At 46.3% G+C, this 25,050-nt stretch overlaps 1 protein-coding gene across 7 annotated transcripts in view; it reads right to left on the bottom strand.

Annotated features, from left to right (window-relative positions):
• Positions 1 to 25,050, bottom strand: part of CROCC (ciliary rootlet coiled-coil, rootletin) — a 74,521-nt gene extending 49,471 nt beyond the window's left edge. For 6 of the 7 annotated variants that reach the window (XM_072609054.1, XM_072609055.1, XM_072609056.1 and 3 more), the window contains exons 1-3: positions 24,948 to 25,049; positions 15,128 to 15,269; positions 14,521 to 14,675 (exon numbers count right to left, since the gene is read on the bottom strand). In XM_072609054.1, the coding sequence (XP_072465155.1) occupies positions 14,521 to 14,655 (135 nt within the window). In that variant the 5' untranslated portion in view covers positions 14,656 to 14,675; positions 15,128 to 15,269; positions 24,948 to 25,049. Of the gene's footprint in view, positions 1 to 14,520; positions 14,676 to 15,127; positions 15,270 to 24,947 lie in introns of all 7 variants that reach the window. The other variant, XM_072609059.1, reaches the window with a different exon arrangement.

Genomic DNA, 25,050 nt, shown 5'->3' with positions numbered 1-25,050 from the left:
CTCCCCAAACCCTCCCCTGTTCCACACATAGCCATTTCTGTTGAAGATACCACCATTCTTTCAGTCTCCCAGGTTTGTAAATGGCATTTTTCTCAACCCCTCACTCTCCTCCCTCCAGACAGGCAATCACTTAACCTCCTGATTGGTCTCCCCATCTCAAGTCTCTCTCTTTGCCAATCCATCTTTCACCCAGCTTCCTAAGTGGAGGTCTGATCATGGTATCTCTCCCTCCCTAACAACAGTGGCTCACTATTGCCTCTATGAACAAAGGTAAACTTTGTCTCGCTTTTAAAGCCCTTCACAACTGTACTCCTACTTACCTTTCCAGTCTCATTACATATTTCTTCTCTTCCTATACTCTATGGTCCAACTAAACTGGTACCCAGATTTGAAATGCACTCCCTCCTCACCTCTCTCTCATAGAATGCCCTTCTTCCTTTAAGATGTAGCTTAGGTACCATCTTCAACAGAAAACCTTGATTGTCCCAATTACTACTGCCCACTCCCCTAAGCTACCTTGTATCTAATCATCTACTGTGTAACAGCTACTATGCTAAGTACTTTACAAATATGTCATTCAATACTTTGGGCAGTAGGTACTATCAAAACTAGGCACTTTGGATAACCCTGGGCAGCAGGTACTTTTGTCAGAACCCTGGGCAGCAGATACTTTTGTTAGGCTTATTTTGAAGTTGGGGAAACTGAGGCAGGTAAACGTTATGTGACCTGTCCTGGGTCACACAGCTAGTGTGTGAGGCAGGATTTGAACTCAGGTTTTCCTAACTCTGAGACTAGCCATCCATCTACTTCACCACCAAGCTGCCTCAGTCTGCTCCACTATGTTCCCACCCACCATCCCTGTAACTTTCCAAACTCTCTGTCTTGTTTGTCCCTATTAGGATGTAAGCTCCTCCAAGGCAAAGCCTGCCTTTGTTTGTGAATTTTTATTCCCAGACCTTAGCAGTATCTAGCACACAGCAAACGCTTAATAAATGCTTTTTCACTCATAGTACCCAGAATATCAGACTTGCAGCCAGAAGACTGGGGTGTGATCTGCATTTCCTTTATCTGGTTATGAAAAGAAGAGTCCCTTCATTCCTAATAACAACAGTGAATAACAAAACACTTCTATAACACTTGAAGGTTTGCAAAGCACTTTACAAACATTTCCTTTGATCTTCACCACAACCCTGGGAGGTAGGGGGATTATTATCCCTATTTTACAGATGAGGAAACTGAGGCAAATGAAAGTCAAGTGATTTGACCAAGGGACTCACGTGGCTAGTAAGCACCTGAGGCAGGATTTGTACTCAGGTCTAGATGACTTCAGGTCTAGCACTCCATGCACCTAGCTTTTAAATTGCCTTCTCATCTTTAAAACTGGAACAATAGTATCTACAATACCTACCCCACAGCTGCACTGCAAGACAAGAACATTATAAGCCTTCGAGTGCTAGAAAAATGTGAGTTATTATAAAGAGCATCATAATGTACAGGAAAGAGTGAGAGACCCAGAATTAGGAGGTTTGGGTTCAAATCTTGCAGGAGACCCTGGATGGAGACAGAACTAAGATGGATAAAGGAAGTATTAGAATCGTATCCACCTCCCCGCTAACTGCTCCCCCACCTCCTCAACAGAGATTTAGAATGCATGAGACTGAATTCTGATCAGCAAAGCCAAGAAGTTACAGTGACAGCAGAATGGGTAAGGGAAAAAAATACATTGCATGAGGGGAAAAGAGAGAGGAAGAATGGGGGAAACTATCTCACATAAATGGTGTACATGGAAAGGAGTTTATATAATAAGGGGAGGGGGAGTAGAGAGGAGCAGGAAGCACTTGAACTTCACTCTTATCTGAACTAGTAAAGAAGAAAGGAATACAAATATATACCTTACTGAACAGAGAAATATGAAGGAAGAGGGAGTTAAGGAAAAGGAGACGATAAGAAAGATAAAATAAGGGAGGCATTAGTCAGAAACAAAGAGGTGGATGGGGCAGCTTGGTGGCTCAGTGAATAGAGCACTGGCCCTGGAGTCAGGAGGACCTGAGTTCAAATCCAGTCTTGGACACTTGACACTAACCAGCTGTGTGACCTTGGACAAGTCACTTAACCCCAACTGTCTTGCCAACCCCCCTCCAAAAAAAAAAAGAAAGAAGGGGCAGGAAAAAAAGAAAAGAACAAGTACAAGAGAATAGGAAGGAGGGAAATATACAGTTAGTTAGCTATTATAACTGTGACTGTGAATGGGGTGAACTCACTCATAAAACTGAAGACAGCTACATTATTGTAAAGATAACCAACTATGAAAGACTCAGTAACTCTGATCAACACAATGACCAACCACACTTCCAAAGGACTCATGAGAAAACAGGCTATCCACTTTGAGACTGAGAACTGATAAACTGAGAGTACAGACTGAAATATTTCCTTCCTTCCTTTTCCTCCCTTTCTCTCTCTCTCTTTCTCCTTCCTCCCTTTCTCTGTCTCTCTCTTTGTCTCTCTGTCTCTGTCTCTCCCTCTCTCTGTCTTCCTCCCTTTCTCTCTCTGTCTGTCTCTCTCATGTTTTCCATGACTACATATGTGCAATGGGCTGTTTTTCTCACAATGGGGGAGGGTAAGGAGAGAATATGGAACTGAAAATAAAGTTGAATTTTACAAAATAAAATAAGACATTCATTAGATACAGGAATCTGGGAAAGTCATTTTGCCACTGTGAGCCTCAATTTTCCAATCAACAGAAATGAAGGGATACTTAACACTTGCATTCCCTACTGCTTAGGGCTGCTGGGAGGAAAGCATTTTATAAACCTATAAGTACCATAAACATAGAAATTGTCAGTACCTTAACCAAACAGTAGTCAATGAAGGCCAAGGACCAGCCCCAAATTCGGGGAGCAGCACCAGTTCACTTACAGGAACTTAATGGTGGGAAGAAAGGTGGTTAAGGATGCAGCAACACTGAGGGTCCAGGGCTAGTTCTGGCCATTCCATTCAATCAGCATTTATTAATCACTTACTATGTACAAAAGCTATATGGTCACTTCTATGTTAACAAGCTCTGAGATTCCTTTATTTGATCATAATATTTTATTATTCCATCTTTCCTTACAGTCCTATTCTTCCTCACTGTGACCTCTAATCTTCTGACCCCTCATTACTCTCTCAGGCCATCACCTCGGTACTGGCTGTACTCTCCCCCCTTCTCCATCTTCATCCCTGGGTGAATCAGGTCCATTATACACCATTCTCCAAACCTGATTCCCTTGCCCCCCTTATCTTCTTGCTGACCTTAAGCCCTAACCTTGAATTACTCCCATCGTCCCATGCCTTTTCTCCCATTCATGTACTACTGAACAAAGCTGGAAACAAATCACAAAACCATGCTGACTGGGTCCACTATAAATGTATGGCATGTAATCCCAATTGGGCTTTCACCATGACAAAGCAATCTTTCTATCACTTATCCCATGCACCACAGGTCCTCTTCCAAAACTTTTCATCCTTCCTCAAATCTTCCATGGTTCTCCCTCTTCCCACCTGGTTAGCTGAGAACCGTGACTCAAATTTCTTTCCCTTTTTTTTGGGGGGGGGGGAAGGAGGGGAGTGGAGGCAATCAGGATTAAGTGATTTGCCCAGGGTCACAAACCTAGTAAGTGTCAAGTGTCTTGAGGCCAGATTTGAACTCAGGTCCTCCTGACTCCAGGGCTGGTGCTCTATCTACTTTGCCACCCAGTTGCCCCATCTGCCTCATATTTCACTGAAACAACTAAGGCCATTTTTTTAGAGCTCCCTCTTCTCTCCTCCTCCTCATCTCACATCACTAAGATGTATCCCCACCTCCCACTCTCTCCTCCTTCACCCCCTTCTCACATGAAGGCTAACTTCTCTACATGCACAAAAAAATCCCATTCCATCTCTCTTCTCCCACAGAATGGACCCTCTAGCAACCCTACTTTTTCCAATCTTAAATCTCTTCCTGTCTTCAAACATGCCCTTGTCTCCCCCATCCTTAAATACCCCTCACTTGACCCATTCATCCATACTAGTTATCATTCCATATCTCTCCTTCCTTTTGTAGCTGTGTGTTTGTCCTTCCTTGCTGAAGAAGACCATGCCATCCGAGAAATAATGACATGACTTGCACCTGACTTTGTTTTGAGTGAGGGAGGGCTGTGGAGGTCACCAGCCTCACTTCTCCTCCAGAGCCATCTGAATTCAGTAACCAGACATTCATCAGGATGACTAGAGATGTTTGAGAAAGGTGTCTGTAACTGGCACCTTCACTTCATCTCCTCTTACACACCCTTATCACTTCATCCCTGGACCACTAGAATAGCCTTCTGGTTGATTTCCTTGTCCTAAATCTCTCTGCCACTCTAGTCCAATATCCACTCAGCCACCAAGGTGATCCTCCCAGAACAAAGGTCTGACCATGTCAACTGCCCTTTTCCAAATAAACTCTGCTGACTCCCTATTACCTTCAGAGTAAGATGTAAAATTTTCCATGTGACTTTCAAAGCTCTTTTTAACTTTGTCCCTTTCTACTTTTCCAGTCTTCTTTAGTTTATTCTTCTCCAACACTCTATAATGTTGTTTGTCTTAGGTTCTGGAAAAGGACAAGTGACATTATAGGGTGATGTCTTGACTTGTGCATGAATTAGATTTAAGTGAGGCAGAGTTGCACAAAGTTATCATCCTCACTCCTCTTCCAGTCATCGAAGTCCTATGGCAAGATGAAAGTTTGAGATGGTTCAGAATGCAATGGATGACCTTGGCGTCTTCAATGCCTAACCAAGCTCTAGGCACTCCACAGAGCCTGCTTCAGCTGCCTTTCATTATTGTTGTTTTCACCCACCCATTTTACTAAGGGAAATCTTCACATATGTGGGGTAGACATCCCCTTAACTCACTGATGGATGTGAGGCCTGTTGGTTACCCTCAGCCTGGTTTAGTCCATCTGCTGAGATGGCCACTACGCATGGTGAAGCTTCTTGGAGCTTGGGTGGCAGGTAGACACCAAAGGTGGATGAGAAGCCCTAAGAAGGGCTCAGTGGCCCTCACGCCAGAGGTCGGAGTCCTCCTGAACACCCCACACACCTACACTCTCAATACAATGACGATGACCCCTTGTTCCCTGCCCAAGTTCAGTCTCTGGAATCTGGGCATTTTTACTAGCTGTCTCAAAGCTCTGGAATGTTCTCCCTCCTCACCTCTACTTCCTGGCTTCTCTGGTTTCCTTCAAGGCTCAGTTAACACATTTCCCCCTCAGTGTTAATCTTCCCTTTGAGATTACTTCCAATTTACCCTGTATACATGTTTACATACATAGTGGTTTCCATGCTGTTTTTCCCATCAGACTGTGAGCTGCTTGAGGGAAGGGCCTGTTTCTATCTTTTGTAATGTTATTATAAGGTTAATGGTGGGTAGGGTAGAGCTAAAGATCTTCCTCACCCATTAATAGACCTCAATACCTTCTGTTAATTTCTATTGAGGCTCCGGGTCAGAGTGTGGTACCCTCTGGGTCTCAAAAGTAGATAAATACTCTGAGATGAGATTTTACTTTGGGGCTTTGTTGGGGGTGTAAGCTCAGTTCCATGTGGACAGTCTCGGGCGGGTAAAGGTGAGGACTTCTAAACCTTAGAGTTCTCATGAGGCCCCCCAGGGAACAGCAGGGAATTGAGGTGAGAAAAGTGCTGGGAGAGAGCATCCCTGCCCTCGAGATTGGCCCAGATCTGAGCACACCTATTGTTATCTAACAGGCATGGTATTCAGGTGCAAACTATGCGGCCGAGAGCTTAAGTAGGGTCAGGAAAGCCTGAAGGCGCTCTTAGCGCTGAGGGACCCTTACAGGACAGAAGGCAGCTCTCCCCTCTCTCCCCACTTCCACTTCTGCTTTCATTCTCTTACTGTAAGATCTTTGCCTCCTTGGGAGATTTCTCTCTCTCCTAAGGAAGAGTTCCCCCTGCACATGTAACCAAGACCCTGAATAAAGCCTAACCCTTGTTCGACTCTGGAAAGTCTCTTCTCTCATACGTTTATCCGGTTTGGCCAGCCGAAGACCTGCGATAGGTAAGGTAAGACTCGGGTAGCCCTCAGGCCTCTAGGCCTGGCAGGGCTTAGTCACTGGAAGTGTTTATTTGGCCAAATGAGACTCTGGGCAGCTGCTAAGAAGCCCCTCATCCCCTTCTTTTAAAACCCAGGAGTCGGTGCTTTTCTCTCTGGTAACTATGTGTGTATGGTCAGAGAGTTGGATCTGTCTGTTGATCTGTGATGTATGTATTGCTTATGGTCAGACAGTTGGAAGCCATGTCTGTTGGTTTTAATTTCTCTGTATTTTCTCTGAAGTTCAGAATGCTGACTTATTCCTCTGAACTAAGGGAATGATATATGTGCTTGATTAAAGAAGACTGTTGACCCTCTCCAAAAGCTGCTTTCCTTTTAGAAAAGCAGATCTAAGAACCTGTACAGCAGGCCCTCCTGTGTATGTCAGGGTCCTTGCTGTTACACCTTTCTGACATTGCTAGTGCAGAACCTGGCACGTAATAAGCATGGAATAAATGTGCTATTATATCGATCCATTTATCTACCTTAGAATACAGAATGTCAGAGCCAGGAGGGAGGGGCCCTAGAACAGAGAGCGTCAGAGCTAGAAGTGATGTCAGAACACAGAATGTAAGAACTGGGAGGGCCTTAGAACACAGGATGTCAGAGCTGGGAGGGCCTTAGAACACAGGATGTCAGAGCTGGGAGGGTCCTTAGGACACAGACTGTCAGAAATGGGAAGAACCTGGGAACACAGAATGTCAGGGCTGGTAGGGGCTTTAAAACAAAAAATGTCAGAGCTGGGAGGGCCCTTAGGACACAGGAAGTCAGAGCTGGGAGGGCCCTTAGAAACCTGAATGTGTGAGCTGGAAGCATCTTTAAAACCATTCAGACCAGATCTCATCCCCATTTTGCAGATCCAGAGAAAGGAAATTATTTGCCCAAGATGACACAATTAGTAACTGTCAGAGCTGGGATCTAAACCCAGATGTCCTGCCTCCAGTCCAGTTCCTTCCATTCCAATGGGTTATCATTTGCTTCTGCCTACAGGCTGGGGCTTTCTCTGAGGGACTCAGCCTAAGGCCCTGGCAGTGTGGAACTGGACATTTGTACTCACTGCACAGACACTCACCCCTACCACACACACAGAACATGTATGTCTGTGAGCACCTAGCCAAAGTGTGCTGCTGTATGTTTAACAATAGGCTCTCCAGGAAAAAAAAAAATGCATACTTGACCCACTTTTACGCCTGATCTGCCTTATTAACATTTTCTCCCTCTCTTAAGTGTAGACAATAAAAAACCCCAATAGAATAAACCCTAATGTGTGGCATTTGTGGGTTTCTGAGGTGCAAATGCTCACAGTGAAAACTTAACAATTGGCTATGGAGCTGTCTTTGCTCTAACAGACATCCCTAGATATGTATGGAAGTGGGGGAGGGGATGCCTGTCAGTCGGCTTATGTGATGCGTGTCTGCATGCAGAGTGTGGTGTGTAACTGTGTTTGACATGCAGCTGCCTAGGAGGAACGCTTGCCTATGTTTGTATGGAGATGTGTCTGCGGGTACGGGGTGTCCATTTTTGTGCATCTCTGACTGTGTGTAGAGTACCATACATGGGTACATGTACTGAGTATTTATTTGTGTGTGGCTGTGAGCATGTTCCGAAGATGATTACTTTATGTATTCCTGTATGTGTCAGAGAGGGAAATGGAGGGAGGGAGAGAGTGAGAGAAAGAGATGGGGGAGAGAGAGAGATAAAGGAGAGAGAGATGGGGAGAGAGAGAGCTAGGGGAGAGAAGGAGAGAGAGAGAGAGAGAGAGAGTGAAAGAGAGAAATGGGGGGGAAGAGGGAGAGAGAAAAAAAGGAGAGAGATTAGCTCGAGATATAGATTGTGTGTGTGTGTGTGTGTGTGTGTGTGTGTGTGTTGTGTGGCCTACTACCCAGCTGGGGACTAAGGAATTCATTCCCCTTCCCATTTCCCAAATCACGCTCCCTCCCCCTGACTCCTTCTCTTACAAAACCCATTTCTGAATCTTTCATTTAATTCAAGAGGGCAGGGGGGCTCTCACCAAGCCAGGGACAAATGAAGTTTACAGTATCCCATAGCAACTGCTACCTTGGCAACTGCCATTCAATTCATCCGCCCCCTGTTGCCATGGACACTAGGGAGCCCCAGCAGGGCCAGCTTCAAGTGGGTCTCAAAAGGAGGAGGAAAAGCTCTCGTGTGTGTGTCTGTGTGTGTGTGTGTGTGTGTGTAGGAGAGGAGAAGGAGAGCAACATCTCGGCTATCTCCCTGATCCCCGGAGTCTGGAGAATATCTCAACATTTGTGAGCCTGTATGTGTGTGTGTGTCCCTGGGTCTTATGTGCACGTCTGGCTGGTCTCTGTCCATGACAATGAGATGGCTCTCTGTGTATTTGTGCCTGTCTGTTGTATACATACCAGTGTGTCTGCAGGGGATCTGTACCCCGAACTGTGTGGGTGCTGTACATCCCAGCTGACCCCCAGGGGAGCATAACCAAATTTTTCCCAACTAGGACAATGGAGGAGCATAACCTTGATTTCTTCCTCTCTTTCCTTTCCCCAAATGTGGTGCAGTACAGTTTCTCCGCTCTCCCACCCATCCTCCACACAGCCAGCAAAGGGATATTGCTAAGACAAAGGCCTCCCGTACGCCCCTTATTCGACAAGCTCTCGCAGCTTCCTGCCACCATCGGGTTAAGATACAAACTCCGTAGGTGAATACAGCATGTCCAGCACGTCCAGCTCTGAGCATGTGACCCCAGCCTACCTCTCCAGCCTGAGCATGCATTACTCACCTTCCCTTTTCAGTTCTGCCAAAATCAAACCAGCCTTCCCTTGCTGTAAGGTAAACCATCCCTTCCTGACACCAAATACTCCATCGCCCCCAATCTGAAATTCCTTCCTCACCTCCACCTCCCAGAATTCCTTCAAAGCTGTTCTCTACATGAGGTCCTTCCCAATTCCCCTCCAGCTACTTGCATCACATGTATGTAGACTTTGTATATATTTCATACATATTCATATGTATAGACATGATATTTCCACTAATAAAAAGAAAGGAAGCAATCGCTTATTAAATACCTAGTACATGTTCAGTACTCTGCTAAATACTTTACAAACTGTCCTTTGATCTTCACAATAACCCTAGGACGTAGGTGCTATTATTCCCATTTTACAGTTGAGGAAACTGAGGCAGCCGGAGGTTAAGTGACTTGACCAGGGTCACAGTGAGTGAGTGTCTGAGGTCAGATTCAAACTCAGGACTTCCTGATTCCGGGTCCAGAGCTGCAATTTCACTGATTCTTGGTGAGAGAAGGTGAACTCTTGAGGGTACTGGACTGTTGTGTTTTTGTCTTTAAAGCTCCAGCACTCAGCCCTGTGCTTGGCACACAGTAGGTCCTTAATAAATTCCTGTTGGTGGACAATGCATCGATAAAAGCTGGGAAAGGAACTGTGAAGTCACCAAGTTCTGAATCCTACCCTCATGCCCTCCAAGGAAAAATAATATAGTCTTAACTAACATTTATATACTGCTGTGAGAGGCTAGGCGGTGCAGTGGATAGAGCTCCAGGCCAGGAATCAGGAAGACCTGAGTTCGAATCTGGCCTCAGACATTTACTAGTGTGTGACCTTGGGCAAGTCACTTCACTCTGTTTGCCTCAGTTTCCTCATCTATAAAATGCACTGGAGGAAGAAATGGCAAACATTTCCAATATCTTTGCCAAGAAAACCCCAAATGGAGACATAAAGAGTCAGATACGATGGACAGGAAAGAACGAAAATGATGTATATTACCATGAAGACATGATCTTATTGAAAAGTGCATTATCTCAGCCAGAGTCCTCTAGGGAGGCAGGTACTACAGCTGTTACCCTACCCACTGTACAGATGAGGAAACTGAAACTTAGCAAAATAAAGTAACTTACCCATAGTTTGAGAGCAGGTAGGTATCAGAGGTGAGATTGGAACTCAAATCTTCTGACTCTTAAATCCAGCTCTTTACCCAAATTGAACAAATCCCTGCCCAGTGCTGACCATGGAGATGGGACTAAGGCCCAGGCATTTCTGCCCAACAAAAAACTATTCACATACAGAATCTTTCTGGTAGTAAGGTTAGAAGGTCCATTCCCCTCCTCCTCAAAAAGGGCCACAACCAACCCTTCCTAGATCAAAGAAAATCTAAAGACACAACCTCCACAGGTGCCTGTTTAGGAATTCAGCAGTTTACAAAAGCAGTATGGTTTAGTGGGGAAAGCAATGAATTTGAAATCTTAAAGGACTCGGTTCTGGACAAAGTCAAAAATTCATCTCTCTAGGCCTCAGTCTCCTAATCCGTAAAAATTAAGGGGTTTGGTGAGATGGTCTCTAGGGTCCCGCTAGCCTCAGATTTTCTTCATCAACATCTGAATTTTTCTCTCTGCCATGACCCCAGGCCCAGGGGCAGTTACACCTCAGTTCATAATGGAGCCGCTAGAGGTAGGGAGGAGCAGTGCCCAGCACAGAAGGCTAGCATTCATTGGGTGACCCCCTCACACACATCTGCTGGGATTCTGTTCATTTGCTGAACATCATTCCAATGGGATTTCATGTCTCCATGTGAGAACAGCCACAAGCACTGCTATAGAGTTTCAGGGATTACAAAGCTCTGTCTTCCCAACTTTCCAGAGGAGGGGGGAGGATAGGTATTATTACAACCACTTCACAGCTGAGGAAACTGAGGCTCAGAGGGGCCGTGATACACCCAAGGTCATAGTGTAGTTCAAGGGTTTTTAACCTAGAGACAAAACACCAGGGAGTCCAAAAATAAATTTCAGGGGGTTCATGAATTTGGCAGAGAAACGTTATGACATTCTAACTTTTATATGACTGGTTTCTTTAGTAATCCAATGTATTTTATGCATTTAAAAGCTTTCTTCTGAAAAGAGGTCATAGACTTTATCAGACACCACTAATGAGGTCCATGACACAAAGCAAGGCAAAGACCCCTTGGGGGCAGCAGGAAGAACTCTGGGATTTGGAGTCAATGACCAAGGCTTGAATCTCAACTCTGCTCCCTACTAGTAATCTGTGGGACCTTAGGTCAGGCACTCTCCCCTGTCTGTGCCTCAGTTTCCTTTTCTGGAGTTAATGGAGCTCTAAATGCTATGACTTGATAGGAGTAAATTTCAGAGTTGGGTTCTGAACCCTGATCCCTTGGCTCCAAATATGGCACCCTTCCCATTATACCATATTGCTTCTATTGGCAGAGAGCTGCCTGGAGAGAAAGTATCCAATTTCTAAGGCTGGCACTTGGATGAGGACACTTGCCAATAGGTACCCGCCCCCCCCTCAACTCCCAGGCTAGAATCAAAGGCCAGCTTGGGGTCCTACAGTCTGGCTTTCCCCTTTTGTCCCTCTCTTCCAGCAGGCTGATCCTGAGAAAACCAGCTCCACAATAGCCCAAGCATTCAGTCATTCATTGGTGGGGAGCCCACCCACCCTTATCCATCTCACAACAAGTTCCAACAAGCCCAGAACCAACCCCAGGCTCCCCAGCTTGTCCAGGCAGGCCTGGGCTAGGAGAGCAAATCCAGGCTATATGGGTCAGGGGCCATGGGCACACAGATACAGACACACAAAGGTGTGAATCCCCCTGTAACCTGGACAGACACATGTAGTCCCAGGCATGTGTACAATGGATGGAGACTCAGGAAACCCAGACCCTAGCCCTGGCTCTGTCACGAGCTAGGGGGTCTATACCTTAGGAGACCTGGGCTCTGACATTCACTTGCTGCCTAACCTTGGGCTTCTCTGGTTCTTTCTCTCCATTTCCACATCTGTAAAATGTTGGGGCTGAACTAAGATGATCTTGAATATTCCTTCTATCCCTGACATTCCAAGTTCTAAGGCCCTCCCAGTTCTGACAGTCTATGTTCTAAGGCCCTCCCAGCTCTGACATCCTGTGTTCTAAGGAACCATTCAGCTCTGACATGCTGTGTTCTAAGGGCCCTCCCAGCTCTGACATTCTGTGTTGTAAGGTGTCATCCAACTCTGACATTCTCTGTTCTAATATCTCACCCAAAGCTGACAATGTTTTAATGTCCCCTCTAGTTCTGACATTCTAATGCATATGTTCTGATATTCTACATTCCAAAGCCCCTTCCAGCTCTCATGGTCTAAGTCTAAGGGCCCTCCCAGCTCTGACATTCTAAATTTTAAGGTCTCTTCCAGCTCTGACATTCTAAAAAATATGTTCTGATATTCTGAATTCCAAGGTCCCTTCCAGGTCAGTTCTAAGGCCCCTCTAGGCTCTGACATTCTATGCTCTAAGGTACCTCTTAGCTAATTTCTTTTTTGGACTTTACATCATAATCTTTACACACAAACACACACACACACACACACACACCATACACTCCACTAATTACTCCCTAGTGATAAAGAAAAACATTTAAGCTCAAACATCCAGAACAGTGACATCATCTCACAGTGTATAAAATATTCTACACCCATAAACTAATCACGTTTCATTATTTTTTCTCTGGAAAGATCAAATTTCCCAACGGTCTATTAATTGCCAAAGTTCCAGGCCTTTTCTCGGTGCTCATGATTTCCCACATCTCTGCCACATCTGACACCGTGGCCCATACTCTCTCCTCCTAGTTCCCATCTCCTCCTCCAGCCCTTCTTGCTGGCTTGTTCCATTGATTATACAAAGAAATACCAAAGATCTAGGTGTATTTCTTTGCTCTTCTACAACTTTGCTGAATTTATTTCAGTTGACTCTGTAGGGTTTTCTAAGTAAATCATCCTATCACCTGCAAAAACATCCCTTTGCTTCTATTCCATCCATTTCTTTTTCTTTTATCATTGTTCTTGCTAGTATTTCTGGGAGTATGTTAAACAGTAGTGGTGATACTGGGCACACCTGCTTTAATGCCAGGCCCAGCACTCTATCCATCGCACCACCTGGGTGTCTCTGTATATCCTGTATATACATATATGGGTGTGTATGTGTATGCACGTATGTGTGTGTGTGTATAAAATACAGTCCATGTTCATGTGTGTGTGTGTGTGTGTGTGTGTGTGTGTGTGTGTGTACCAGTAAGTGTCTAAGGCCACATTTGAACTCAGGTCCTCCTGACTCCAGGAACCAGCGCTCTATCCTCTGTACCACCTAGTTGCCCCAGCAGGGACCATATTTTTGCCTTTCTTTGTATCTTGGTACTCGGCACAGTGCCTGGCACACAGCAAGTGCTTAATAAATGCTTGTTGACTTGACAATCTGTCTGACCATTCCTTTTCATCTTCTTTGCCAAAGCTTCCTCAATGCTACTACTCTGGGCGCTCCTCAAGGCTCTGACCTGGACCCTCCTTTGTCTCCACCCTCTCTCAGTGACTTCATCAGCTCCCAGGGACTTCTTTCTAGTTTCTATGAAAAGGACTCCCTTAATCTACATTTCCAGTCTGAAATCCCATCCTACATCATCCACTGCCCACAAGATATTTCATTTGGAATTCCTTTAGGCATCTCAAATTACACATTTCCATAAAAGAAAAAAATGTTCTTTCCTCCACCAAAGGCACCACTTCCTTTTAGGCATCCACATTTACAACATGAGATAATTATCCTTTACTTGACTTCACCCTCCCTCACCCAATATCAGTCATCAAACCTTCTTTCTACCTTCATCTCTTGGCACATAGTAGGAACGATATATAAGCTTGGCACTTAGTAGGAATGGAATAAATAAATTGCTTACTGAATGAACCAAGTGTCTAAATGAAGCCAGGTTCTGGAGGTCTTTCAATGCCAAACAGAGAAGTCTGTACTTGATTCTAGGGGTAATAGGGAGCCAATGAAGTTTCTTGAGTGGGGGCAACGTTCTGTTTTAGGACCATTACTTTGCCAAATGCTTGGAGGAGGGACTGGAGACACGACATTGTGATGGGAATCAGAGGGCAGAAAGGGGTTAGGATCCATTCCTCCATGGCCACAGGAGATGGAGTGTGGTGTATGAGGAGCAACAGAAAAGCCAGTCTGGCTGGACCACAAAAATGTCCAAATTTGTGGTTTATCTAGAAGACTAGGTAACCTCTAAAGGTCTTTCCTAGCCCAAAAGCTAAAATCCTATGGTTCTAAGTTGTATAATAATTGTTATCATACACACATGTGCACAAAGACATGGAGACATGCACATACTCTTGAAATATATACACGGAATATACACATTCATTCAATTTTGGCTCATTGACTTAGATCTCAATTTCCAGATCATGGACGAGGAATAAATACCAGTGAGTAAAAGGACTTGGAATCATCAGATTACTCTGTCCACCCCTCTTCCTCCCAACGAGGTCATTCTCATAACGAGCCCCAGATGAGCAGACTTGGTGTCTCCCAAGTCTCATTCCTTTCCAAAGGCAGCAGCCTTTTCCCTCTAAGCCGCCAGGCTCCTGAAGCACCTACCCGCTCACTGATGGCATTATATTTTATGGCCAGCTCATCCCGTTCTGCCCGGCTCTGAGCCAACAGGTCCTCAATGCGGGATAGTTCCTGCTGCAGGATTCGATTTTCTTCCTGGAGTGTTAGCAAGGATGCCATCTCTGGAGACTGAGCAGCCTCTGGGGTGAGGGAAGTAAGGGAAAGAGACCTCAGCATTGTTGGTTCAGTCCAGGGAAGCTGGAGAAATCAGACCCCATCCATGACTTCCTCTCCTGTCAGACATTCAACCCAATGGAGGATGTAAAGAGTCAAGACTTATCTGGTGGAGAAGTCCCTCCTGATAAGGGGGAAGACAGCTACCGGATAGATAAATGGACACAGCTGAGATGCACAGAATAGGCTGGTGCCGCCCCTCCCATGGCCAGAGAGACATTGCTTTCTAGGAACTGAAACCCTGCAAAACTGTCTCCTCCCCAGTGCATATAAAGCAACAACTATATGGAGTTTCTAGCCACAGCCACTTTGGATCCCTGCCTTTTGAAGATCTCCAAGTCTCTCACTGGCCTGGGATATCTAAGGGGACCCAAATGTGCCCAGGGATGGAAGTGCTCCCACAAATCAGGGTCCATACCTGGGTTCTCAGGCTCAGAGAGATTCCGTGTGACGATTTCACGGATGCAGGCAGGCAGGCGGGAGGGCCCTGTGTCCTGGGCTGGGTCCTGCACCGTGAGGCCCTTATCCTCCTCCGAGGTCAGGAGGTTGCTTTCCAGTTTCTAAGGGGAGAAAGACAGAGATATCCTGAGCGTCTGGAGCCAGGAAAGAAGGGAGCTAGGCAAGCCTCATAAAAGTCTTAGGATTTTGTCTTAATATGCTGCTTCCCAACACAGCAGGCACATCAACAATTAAAGTTCTGAGAAGACTCTCTAGGATCCCAAAAGATGAAGGTGGGGAGGTGGCCTGAGAAAAATTCATCCAACCCAACAAGCATTTCTTTTTTTTTTTCCAACAAGCATTTCTTAAAACACCTACCGTACGCAAGGCAGTATGCCAGGTGCTAGAAATACTGAGATAAAATACACTCCCTCAAAGAGTTTACATTTTACATAATAACAAGCATTTATAAGCACCTACAAGGTGCTGGCAGTGTTCTGGGAGGCAGGGCAGGTACAACATGTAAACAGTAATAACAGCCAAACCACAACAACACGTATATAACATATGGCTTTAAAGTTTTACATAGAGATCAAAGAAAGGAAAACAATTCATAGGTACTAAAATATGTACAGCACTTTTCTGTGGTGACAAAGAACTGGAAACTTAGGGAGTGTTCATTAATTGGGGAACGGCATTTGGAGGTGACATTAAGAAATCGTGCTTTAAAAAATGATGAAGGGGATGACTTCAGAGAAACCTGGGAAGATCTATATGGACTGATGCAAAGTGAAGGATGCGGAACCAGAAGAACCATTTACACAAGGACAACATAAGATAATCAACTTTGAAAGATTTAAGAATTCTAATCGATGCAATGACCAAGCAGGATTCCAGAGGACGGGTAATGAAGAATGCCACCTACCTCCCACAAGAGAAGGGATATGCTATGCACAATGAGACATGGAATTTTGGACATGATCAATATGGAAATTTGTTTTTCTTCACTATGCAAACTTTTTTAAAAGGTTCTGTTTTTCTTTCTTTTTTATTTTCTTATTTGGGGTGAGGGTAGGAAAGAGGGAGAGAAAATAAATGCTTGGTGAAATTTTTTTTTTAAATCTAGTTTTAAAAAGAAAAAAATTTTAAAAGAAAAGCATTTTGCAACTGTTATCTCACATCTGATTCTCATGACAATCCTGAAAAATAGGGGGTGTTATTTTCCCCATTTTACAGAGGAGAAAACTGAGGCTCAGAAAGCTGGTGTATGTGAGAGGCAGAATTTTAATTCAAGTCTTGCTCCAGGTCTAAAATTCTATCTTTTATGATCAGCTGCTTCTAAATGGCTGACCTTTTTATGGCTCATGAAGGTTGAAAAGCACTTCACTCACATTTGGTAAGGTGATTTCATCCTTACCACAATGCAATAAGACATGAGTATCATTATCCTCATCTTTAAATTAACTGACTTGCAGGACCACATAGCTAATATCAGATGCTTGGAATCATTCTAACTCCAAAACATGTATGTGTATGTGTATACACATATATGTGTATATATATATGTATACATACACATACACACTTATATACACATAAACTGAGACAGGGATAGCAATTGGGGGTATTTGTAAAGACCTTACAGTCTTTAAAGAATCCAGGGACCCTAAGGAAGAAGAGCATACCAGGTACGGGATAGTCTATCCACAGGGATAGGAGATGGAACACTGACTTCTGCAAAGACCAAGAGGCCAGTCTGGCTAGAATATGGAGTGTGTGAAGGGGAAGTGAGATGAAGTAGGCCTGGAGAGGGAGGCTAGATTCAGACTGTGACAGGCTTTCAGCACCAAGGCTAAGAGTCTGTATTTTATCCTAAAGGCAATAGGAAGTCAGTGAAAATCCTTAAGCAGGGAGGGGAGGAAAATGACATGGTCAGACTTATGCTTGCTTTGGGAAAAGTATTTCTGTAGGAGTATATGGAGGATATATTAGAGAGAGGAGAGCCTGCAAAAGTAGGGAGTTCAATTAGGTAGCTGTTGCACTAGTCTAGGTGAGTGGTGATGATGTGACCCTGTGAGTGGAGAGAAGGGGATGTATATAAGATTCATCAACTCTCACTTCCCATTTCTGTAATGATTTTCTATAATACAAATATTATTATCATGGTTTAAACAATGAGGAAACTGAGGCTCAGAGGGGATGTGACTCAGCCTGTGTCAAAGTGAGTCAACAGCAAAGCTTCAGATCTTTAAACTTCAAGCCTAGAGCTCTTTCTGTTGCACCAACACTCCCAGGAATAGTAAGGAAGGGACCTGCCAAGGTGATCTCATCCTTCTCTCTAGCTCCAGGAAGATCATACCTGGGTACGGGGTCCTTCCACATCAGAAAAACTCCTAAGCAGTCGTAGTCAGGATGGGAGAGTGTGTGAGTGTGTGTGTGTGTGTGTGTGTGTGTGCGCGCGCGCGCGCGTGTGTGTGTGTGTGTGTGTGTGTGTGTGTTAGGTGGGATGGGGTAAGGGGAGAGCAGGGAGAGCAGATTCAGCTCTCAACAGAGCTTTACCACCCAAACCTTCCCTTCCCTTCTCAGAGCTCACCTTCTGTCCCTGAGAATTCCACACAGAAAAATACCCAGGTCCTACAGCCCATGGCATATCAGCCAGGCTCAACAGCACAGGGGTCTGGATTGGTTTTGGTAGGAAAAAGAATAAGAAGGAAACTGAGGCCTGAGCCCAGCAATAAAAGGTTGGAGGAGAGGGAAACCCCATGGTTCACTCCTTTCTCAGGAAGGATATTTTTCCCTTCCCAAAATTACCAGCAGAAAACCCTTTAGCATTTATTCCCTTAGGATCACTGGATTTAGAGGTAGGAAGTACCTTAGAGGTCACACAGAAAGCACAGCTTTTTCATTCATTCATTCATTCATTGATTCAAGTACTATAACCCCTTCATTTTACAGATGGCAAAACTGAGCTGGGGACTGACTTGCCTATGGTCCATAGCTAAAGGGCAACGTAGCTGAATGGGTGGAGTGCTAGACTAGGGAGTCACAAAGCCCTGGGTTTGAATCTTACTTCTCAAATTCATTGGCTTGTAACTATAAGAAAATCAACCTTTCTGAGCGGAGATTTCCTCCACAACCTGTAGAGCTCCCCTCACAGAGCTGTGGGGAGCTTCAAATGAAGAATTGAGTACTTCAAAGGAGATCATGTAAGCCAAGCATCCTCAAGATATGAGACCTTAGGATTGAGTCAGTAATTATGATACCACAGATGTCAGATATTCTTACTAAAAGGCAGTATGGTTATAACGGTTAGAGCCTGCTCCAGACTCAGAAAAATCTGGGTTCAAGCCCCACCTCCGACATACCCTGGGCACATCAATCTCTCAGTGCACCAAGGGATTGCCTAAGACAAGAGCAGATGCCTCACTGAATGGGTATAGGCAGGTTCCTTTCCCACAGTTCCTTACACCGATGAAATCATAGGTCTGGTTAAAAAAATTCTCATTAGCCAGAGCAGCAGTGGTAAGTAGGAGAGCCAGGAACCAAAAAATCAATGCTGAGGCTTAAGGCTTTCTCTCTTGAATCTCTCCACTCCCACAGCACAATCCTAGCTCAAGTCCTCATCCCCTCTCACCTGGGTTATTACAATAACCTGCTAAGGACCCTCTTCCTCCCCCAGATCTCCTCCCCCCACCATAACCAGGGGCCATCTTCGTTCCATACCCACCACTCACCCACTCTGGATGGCCCTGCAGCCCCTGACCCTTGCCCAAGCCATCCCTACCCCACCCCCTCAGGACCCACCTGAATAACTGTCTCCAACTTCGGTGGTGCAGCCACCGGTGGCCCCTCATCCCCAGAGCTCATGGAGAGAGGCAGTGGGACCCCAGCAGTGCCCGGCATCCAATCCTCTCTACCTCCTTTTCCCTAGCTCTGCCAGGGGAAAGAACTAGGTATATAGCACCGGGCACAGAGAGATGCCCTCCTCCTTATTCAGGAGATAGTGACAGCTGCCCCTGCCCCTGCTGGCCTCAGCAGAGACTCTGGGCCAATCCAGATTATAATTAAATCTCTGAGTGACGGTTCTCACCCCCCACATGTGACCAGGGAAGGCGGGAGAGGGGGAGGGACCCCAGAATGCCAAGTTCTCCTTCATCCCCCTCCACCTTCTTGTAAGTCCCCTCATTCATCCGCCTGCAACACTTCTGGGTCCTAGAGTCCTCCATGTGTTATCGAAGGGTTTTTAAGAGATGGAAAGGGCCTTAGTTATTATCTAGTCTGGGGTCCTTAATCTTTTTTTTGTCATGGAACCCTGCGGTAAGTGGGTGAGGCTTCTGGGCCCCTTCCACAGAAGCCCATCTTTACATGCTTGAAGATTACAAAGGAAACCAAGCATATTGGGGGGGGGGGGGGAGAGGCAATTTTTTTCCCATCAAAATTCCCAGAATCCCTGAGAGCATTGCCTGAATTCTCAGGTTAAGGACCTTTGATCTAATCAAACCCCTCATTTTTAAGAGGAAACCATGCCCCCTTCCCCCCCCCCCTCAAAGAGGGAACTCAGAGCCAAGCTAGGAACCCACATCTTCTGACTTCAAATTCAGCCTTCTTTTCATTATACCAATGGGGGAAAAGGCCAGAAGAGCCCCCCCCCCCCACCAGCATTCAGAGCCCCTCCCTCCCACTGCCTCCAACTTCTACAGCCTTCAAATCCTGGCCTGCCCCTTACTGAACATGCCCTAGGGCAAACCAATCATCCACTATGGAAATCAGCTTCCTCACCTGTAAACTGAGGGATGTGGATTACAGTAACTGGAAGGTGCCTCCTAACAGGGATGGCAGCAAGGTCTCTGAGCATGCAGGAAGGGCCAAGATCTAGACCCATCAATCATTTTTGGCTCCTGTCCAACCCAGCTCAATCAAGCAGATCAATCCATTTTAGTGCCTTCTACGTGCCAGGGAAGCTTGATGGTGCCACAGTGCTGGGGGTGGAATCGGGAGAGTTCAAGTCCTCAAACCAATATGAATGTGAACCAGCTGTGTGACTCTGGGCAAGCCATTTAACTCTGCCTCAATTTCCTCATCTGTAAAATGAGCTGGAGAAGGAAATGATAAAACTACTTCTGAGTCGTTCCTTTGCCAAGAAAACCCCAGGTTTTTCAAAGGTCATGAAGAGTATGAAATGACTGAACAACAACCCTGTGCCAAGCGCTGTCTACTGGGGGAGACAACCTTCAAACAACTATGTACTACAAGATACACACAGAAAAAAGTGGAAGGTAACTCTGGAGCAGAAGGCTCATCTCCTGTCTCCTCAACTCCTCCACTCCATCCGATGAATTCCTCTTCAGGCTTTACAGATTAATTTAAATTCTCTTTTCTTGATATTAGAGCCAGCTAAGTGTTGAGGTGGGTCTGGAGTCAGGACGACCTGGCTTCAAATCTAGCCTCAGACACTTACTAGCTTTGCGACCCCGGGACAAGTCTTTTAACCCTGCCTCAGTTTCCCCATCTATCTGCTAGGGATGATAATAATGGCACCTCCCTCTCAGGATCGTCATGAGGGTGCAGTGAGATCGTAATTGTGAAGCACTTAGCACAGTACCTAGCATCAGCAAGTGCTATTTAAATGTTAGCTGTTATTGAAATGCTTTGTTCAGCAAGTCTCATTACGAAGACCTGTCTTGTCCCCATTCTGGACATCCAGGACTCAGTTAAAAATCGTCCACGAGTCCCACGAGGGCAGGAGCTCTGTTTTATTTAAACTGCTTTTTCCCAGCACAGTACTCCGTAAACAGTAAGCATACAATAATTGTTTGTTGCTTTTGAATATGCAATCAAAATAGTAGTAGTAGTAGTAGCAGCAGCAGCAGTAGTAATAGTGCTAGTAGTAGTAGTAGTAGTAGCGGTAGTAGTAGTAGTAATAACTATACCTTTTAGAATTCTTGGAAGAAAGGAGCCCTGTTTTCTCCTCCGTAAAAGAGGTGAGGGGTTAGAAGACCAAACTAGATGAGTTCTAAGGTCCTTCCAAGCTCTAATATTAGACAATCAGTCTGAGGTCAACCCTGAGGCAGAGATATTCTCAGGAGGAAAGGAAGCTGGGCAGGAAGGGGTGGTGGATAACCCAGAGCTGTGCCCAGAAAGAATCCGAGCATAAACCAGAAAGCAATGAGAGTTGAAAGAACCTTAGATTTGGAGCCAAAGGACCTGGGTTTGAATTCCCTTTCTGCTAATTACTTGCCCTCCGACCTTGTACACTCCATTTCCCCACTCTTGGACTCAGTCTCCTCATCTGATAATAATACTTTTTTAAAAAAATTTTTGTCTAGACCTGTGATTTCATGGGCATGAGGAAGGACCAGGGTAGAAACTCCTTCTCCGCATAGCAGAAACTGTTGTGTAATTTGTAGCTTTAGCACTTGGAACACTAAAAGATTAAGCCAATCTATAAGCCAAATCCACAGTTACACAGCCAATATATAGCTGGAGCTTAACTCCTTAACCCCATCAGAAGTTTCTCAGAACAGTGATATATTTGTACAACTCAAGGTTGGAGAATACTTTCCATATATTATATCAGTGGGTGCTTACAAGAAACGTGTGAGAGGGGTGCCCATTTTACAGATGGGGAAACTGAGATTCATAGGTAACTATCCCAAATTGGTTGTCCGAGATATGGTTCAAACCATTATTCTATCCACCACCAGGGAGATTAAAACCCTATTTGAGAGACATCCAGTATTCAGTTAAAAATCTTTCACAAATAGCCCACAAAATAAAGAATCCTTTGGTGCCTCGGTTCAGTAACCTGCCTCCAGCCAGCAGTCCAAAGCTTTGTTTCCATTTGGCACAGTATCTGAGTTAAAGGCAGAAAGGGCCAGGACGGGCAGTGGCTCTGAGGGCTGGTTCCCCCAGAGAAACATGAGGAATTTGGCCAGGATCTCCTATTCTCAGCACAGGGCTTTGGGCAGAGCCAAGGCTCAGTACTGCTGGATTCTGCTGTTGCAAATGATGGGAGTCCCAGCCTAGTCTCTGGACTGGGTGTGTATTTGGCTAAGCCAAGTCTAAAGGCCTACATTAACCCCTGCTGAGCATTTAGGTGGGAGGTCGGGGTGGGGAAGGGACAATATTAAACCACAGAATAAACAGATCGTGGCAAATGAAAAGAGGAAAGGAGTGTTCTTTGGGTAGAGGCCAAATGGCCTCTGTGAAGTGTGTGAGGTATTTGGGGCAACTCCTTCCACTTTGAAACCTTTTACCATTTAAGCGCCCCCTCCAACCAAATCCAATAATCCAAAAGGACAAAATGCTAGAGCTGGAGGTAAATACCTCAGGCAGCTGGATGGTACAGTGACTAGAGTGCTGGGTGTCGAGTCAGACCTGAGTTCAAATTCTACTTCACCCGGGGGATGTCATTCAATTTTTAATCTGCCTCAGTTTTCTCTTCTGTGAAATGGGAATAATGACCATACCTGCCTCCCAGGGTTGCTGTGTGCATCAGATTACATAATCTGCAAACCCGAAGGTGCCATTATAGACTATTATTATTGAATTCTGGCTCTTGAGTCCTGTCCATAAATTGGGGATAATAATACTGCAACCACAGGACTGTGGTGAAGAAAGCCCTCTTTAAAGCCCAATATAAATGCGAACTATTATCTTGCTCTAGGCTAGCTGCCAACTAATCTCTGGGATAACATTGCTTGACAATTCAAAGACAATTCAATTTACAAGCATTTATTAAGTGTGTACTCTTGTGTGTGTGTGTGTCTAAAGCAATGAGGATACAAAGGGGGGAAAACTGCCTCCCTCAAGAAGCTTACCCTCTACAGTATTGAAAGAAAAAAATACAATATAATTTGAGGAGGCTGAGAGTGATGCCAAGTAGGAGGTTAGAGAAGCCAGCTGCTAGGATGCTGGGATGTGGAGGTGAGGAGGGAGTGCTTTCCAGGCTTGGGAGATGGAATGCAGAGATGAAGGCACACAAAATTGGGCAGTTTAGCCAGAATTCAGTGTGTCAAGAGGAATAAAGTAAAATAAGCCTACAAAAGGAGGCTCAAGTCTAAGTTTGCATTTTATCCTAAAGGCAAGAGGGAGCCATAGAAAGTTCTTGGGCAGGTCGGTGTCACTCAAGATCAGATCTGTGCTTTTGCAAGATTGTATTTGCTGGCTGGGGGATGGGGTGGAGTGGGCAGAGAATTGGAATTCGTTAATAAGCATTGTTTACTACTATTGCATAATCCATAGATTTAGAACTGGAAGGGAAGGCTTCAGAAGTTACTAGTTGAACCCCTTCATTTTACAGATGCAGAATCTGAAGCCCAGAGACTTGGGCCAAGGTAACACAGGCAGTAGGAGCAGAGCCACTTTGGAAACACCTTTCTCTGATTCCATATGTGGCACTCTTTCCATTTTCTGTAATGCCTTCCTATAATAATTTCACGTTTGTGATTCTCTAAGGTTTCCAAAGTTCTTTCCTCACGACCTTGTGCGGTGGGGAGATTGGTATCCATAATCTACTAGCTCATAAAGTCACAAGCTAGAATCAGGATTTGAACCCAGGTCTCCTGACTCCCAAGTAACCATGCCTTCTATTATACCAGGTTACCCTCCCTTATGGCATTGTCTTTTGCCTTTGTATTCCCAGAGCTTACCACGGTGCCTGGTACACAGTAGGCACTTCATAAATGCTTGGTGACGATTTTTTTTTACATTCCCTGCGAAATCAGGACGCTGAAACCAGAAGGCGTCCTCCATCCGCTTAGCCTAGCTCTCCCACTGCTCTGGTCTTCCTCCCAAACAGGAGGCAGTCTTTTTTTCTCCCTCCCAGCCTTGCACTTCTGTGTTTCCAGCCATCTGTATGGGCTGTACGGGCTCTCCGTCACCGTTCCCCATAACCGGCCTCTCCCCGAGTCTGGGCCTTCCCACAGACCGTGTCCCCGCGCACGAGTGAAGCCCCTGCCTCCGCCCTCTTCCTCCGGGCGCTTTCTTCCAGGCTGGGCTCCAACGCGACCCCTCCCTTCTACATGTTGCTAGTGCTTCCTCCAGGAGGTTACATTGTATACGTTTCGCCTTTAGTGAGCGGGACAGTCCTGTTTCCTCCCGCGGGGGGATTCCCGGATCTCGGAGATCCCGTCCCGCAGAGAAGCCGCGGACTTCTGGTCCCATGGGGCGTAAGCTGCCCGCGGGCAGGGGTGGTTTCGTTGCTTTGTCCTTGGGGCATTTAATAAAGGCTCGTTGGATAAGAGATGGCAAGGGGATGACCGTCTAAGGGCGGGATTTCTGGTCGCAGCCCCGGTCTGTGGGGAGGAAGGCGGCCCCTGGGGTCCCAGAGGCGGGTCCAGAGCCCCTGCAGAGTCGGCTGCCCTGGCCCCCAGGGCCCGGCCTCGGCCTCGGCCGCGGGGGAGAGTGGCAGGAGCCATGCCCAGGGCAGTGGTTTGTGCTTGGCGTGGACGCCCTGGTGCCCTGCCCTTCCCGGCCCTCCCACCATCTCGGGCACAATCCCGCCACGGTGCCCGAGGCCGCGATGGACCGAGGGGCCCCGTGGGCTGCACCCAGCCCTAGCTCCAGGCGGGCCCCTCCCACCGGGCTGGGCGGGGCCCGGAGCTGGCAGGGCAGCATCCCCCCCGCCCCCACTTCCATGGTCCGGCTCCTCCCTCCCCCGCCAGCCCGCAGCTTCCTCCCCCGCGCCCCGGAGATCCCGCGCTCACCCTGCCCGGCCCGGCCGCCGCATGCCCCCGCACCCACCGCAGCCCGGGCCCCCGCCCTGCCCGGCCATCCCCGGCCACGCTGGGCCCTCCTACCTCCGGCCCTGCTGCCCTGGCCGCCCGACCGAGGCCCGGGGCGGGGCTGCCGCGCTTCACGGCCGCCGGGGAAGGGGCGGGGGGCGTCCTGGGGGTGGGCAGT

This window comes from Notamacropus eugenii, chromosome 5, assembly GCF_028372415.1.
Source record: "Notamacropus eugenii isolate mMacEug1 chromosome 5, mMacEug1.pri_v2, whole genome shotgun sequence".
Taxonomy (NCBI): Eukaryota; Metazoa; Chordata; class Mammalia; order Diprotodontia; family Macropodidae; genus Notamacropus; species Notamacropus eugenii.
The sequence above is the reverse complement of the archived record's forward strand: the minus strand, read 5'-3'. Positions and strand labels throughout refer to the sequence as shown.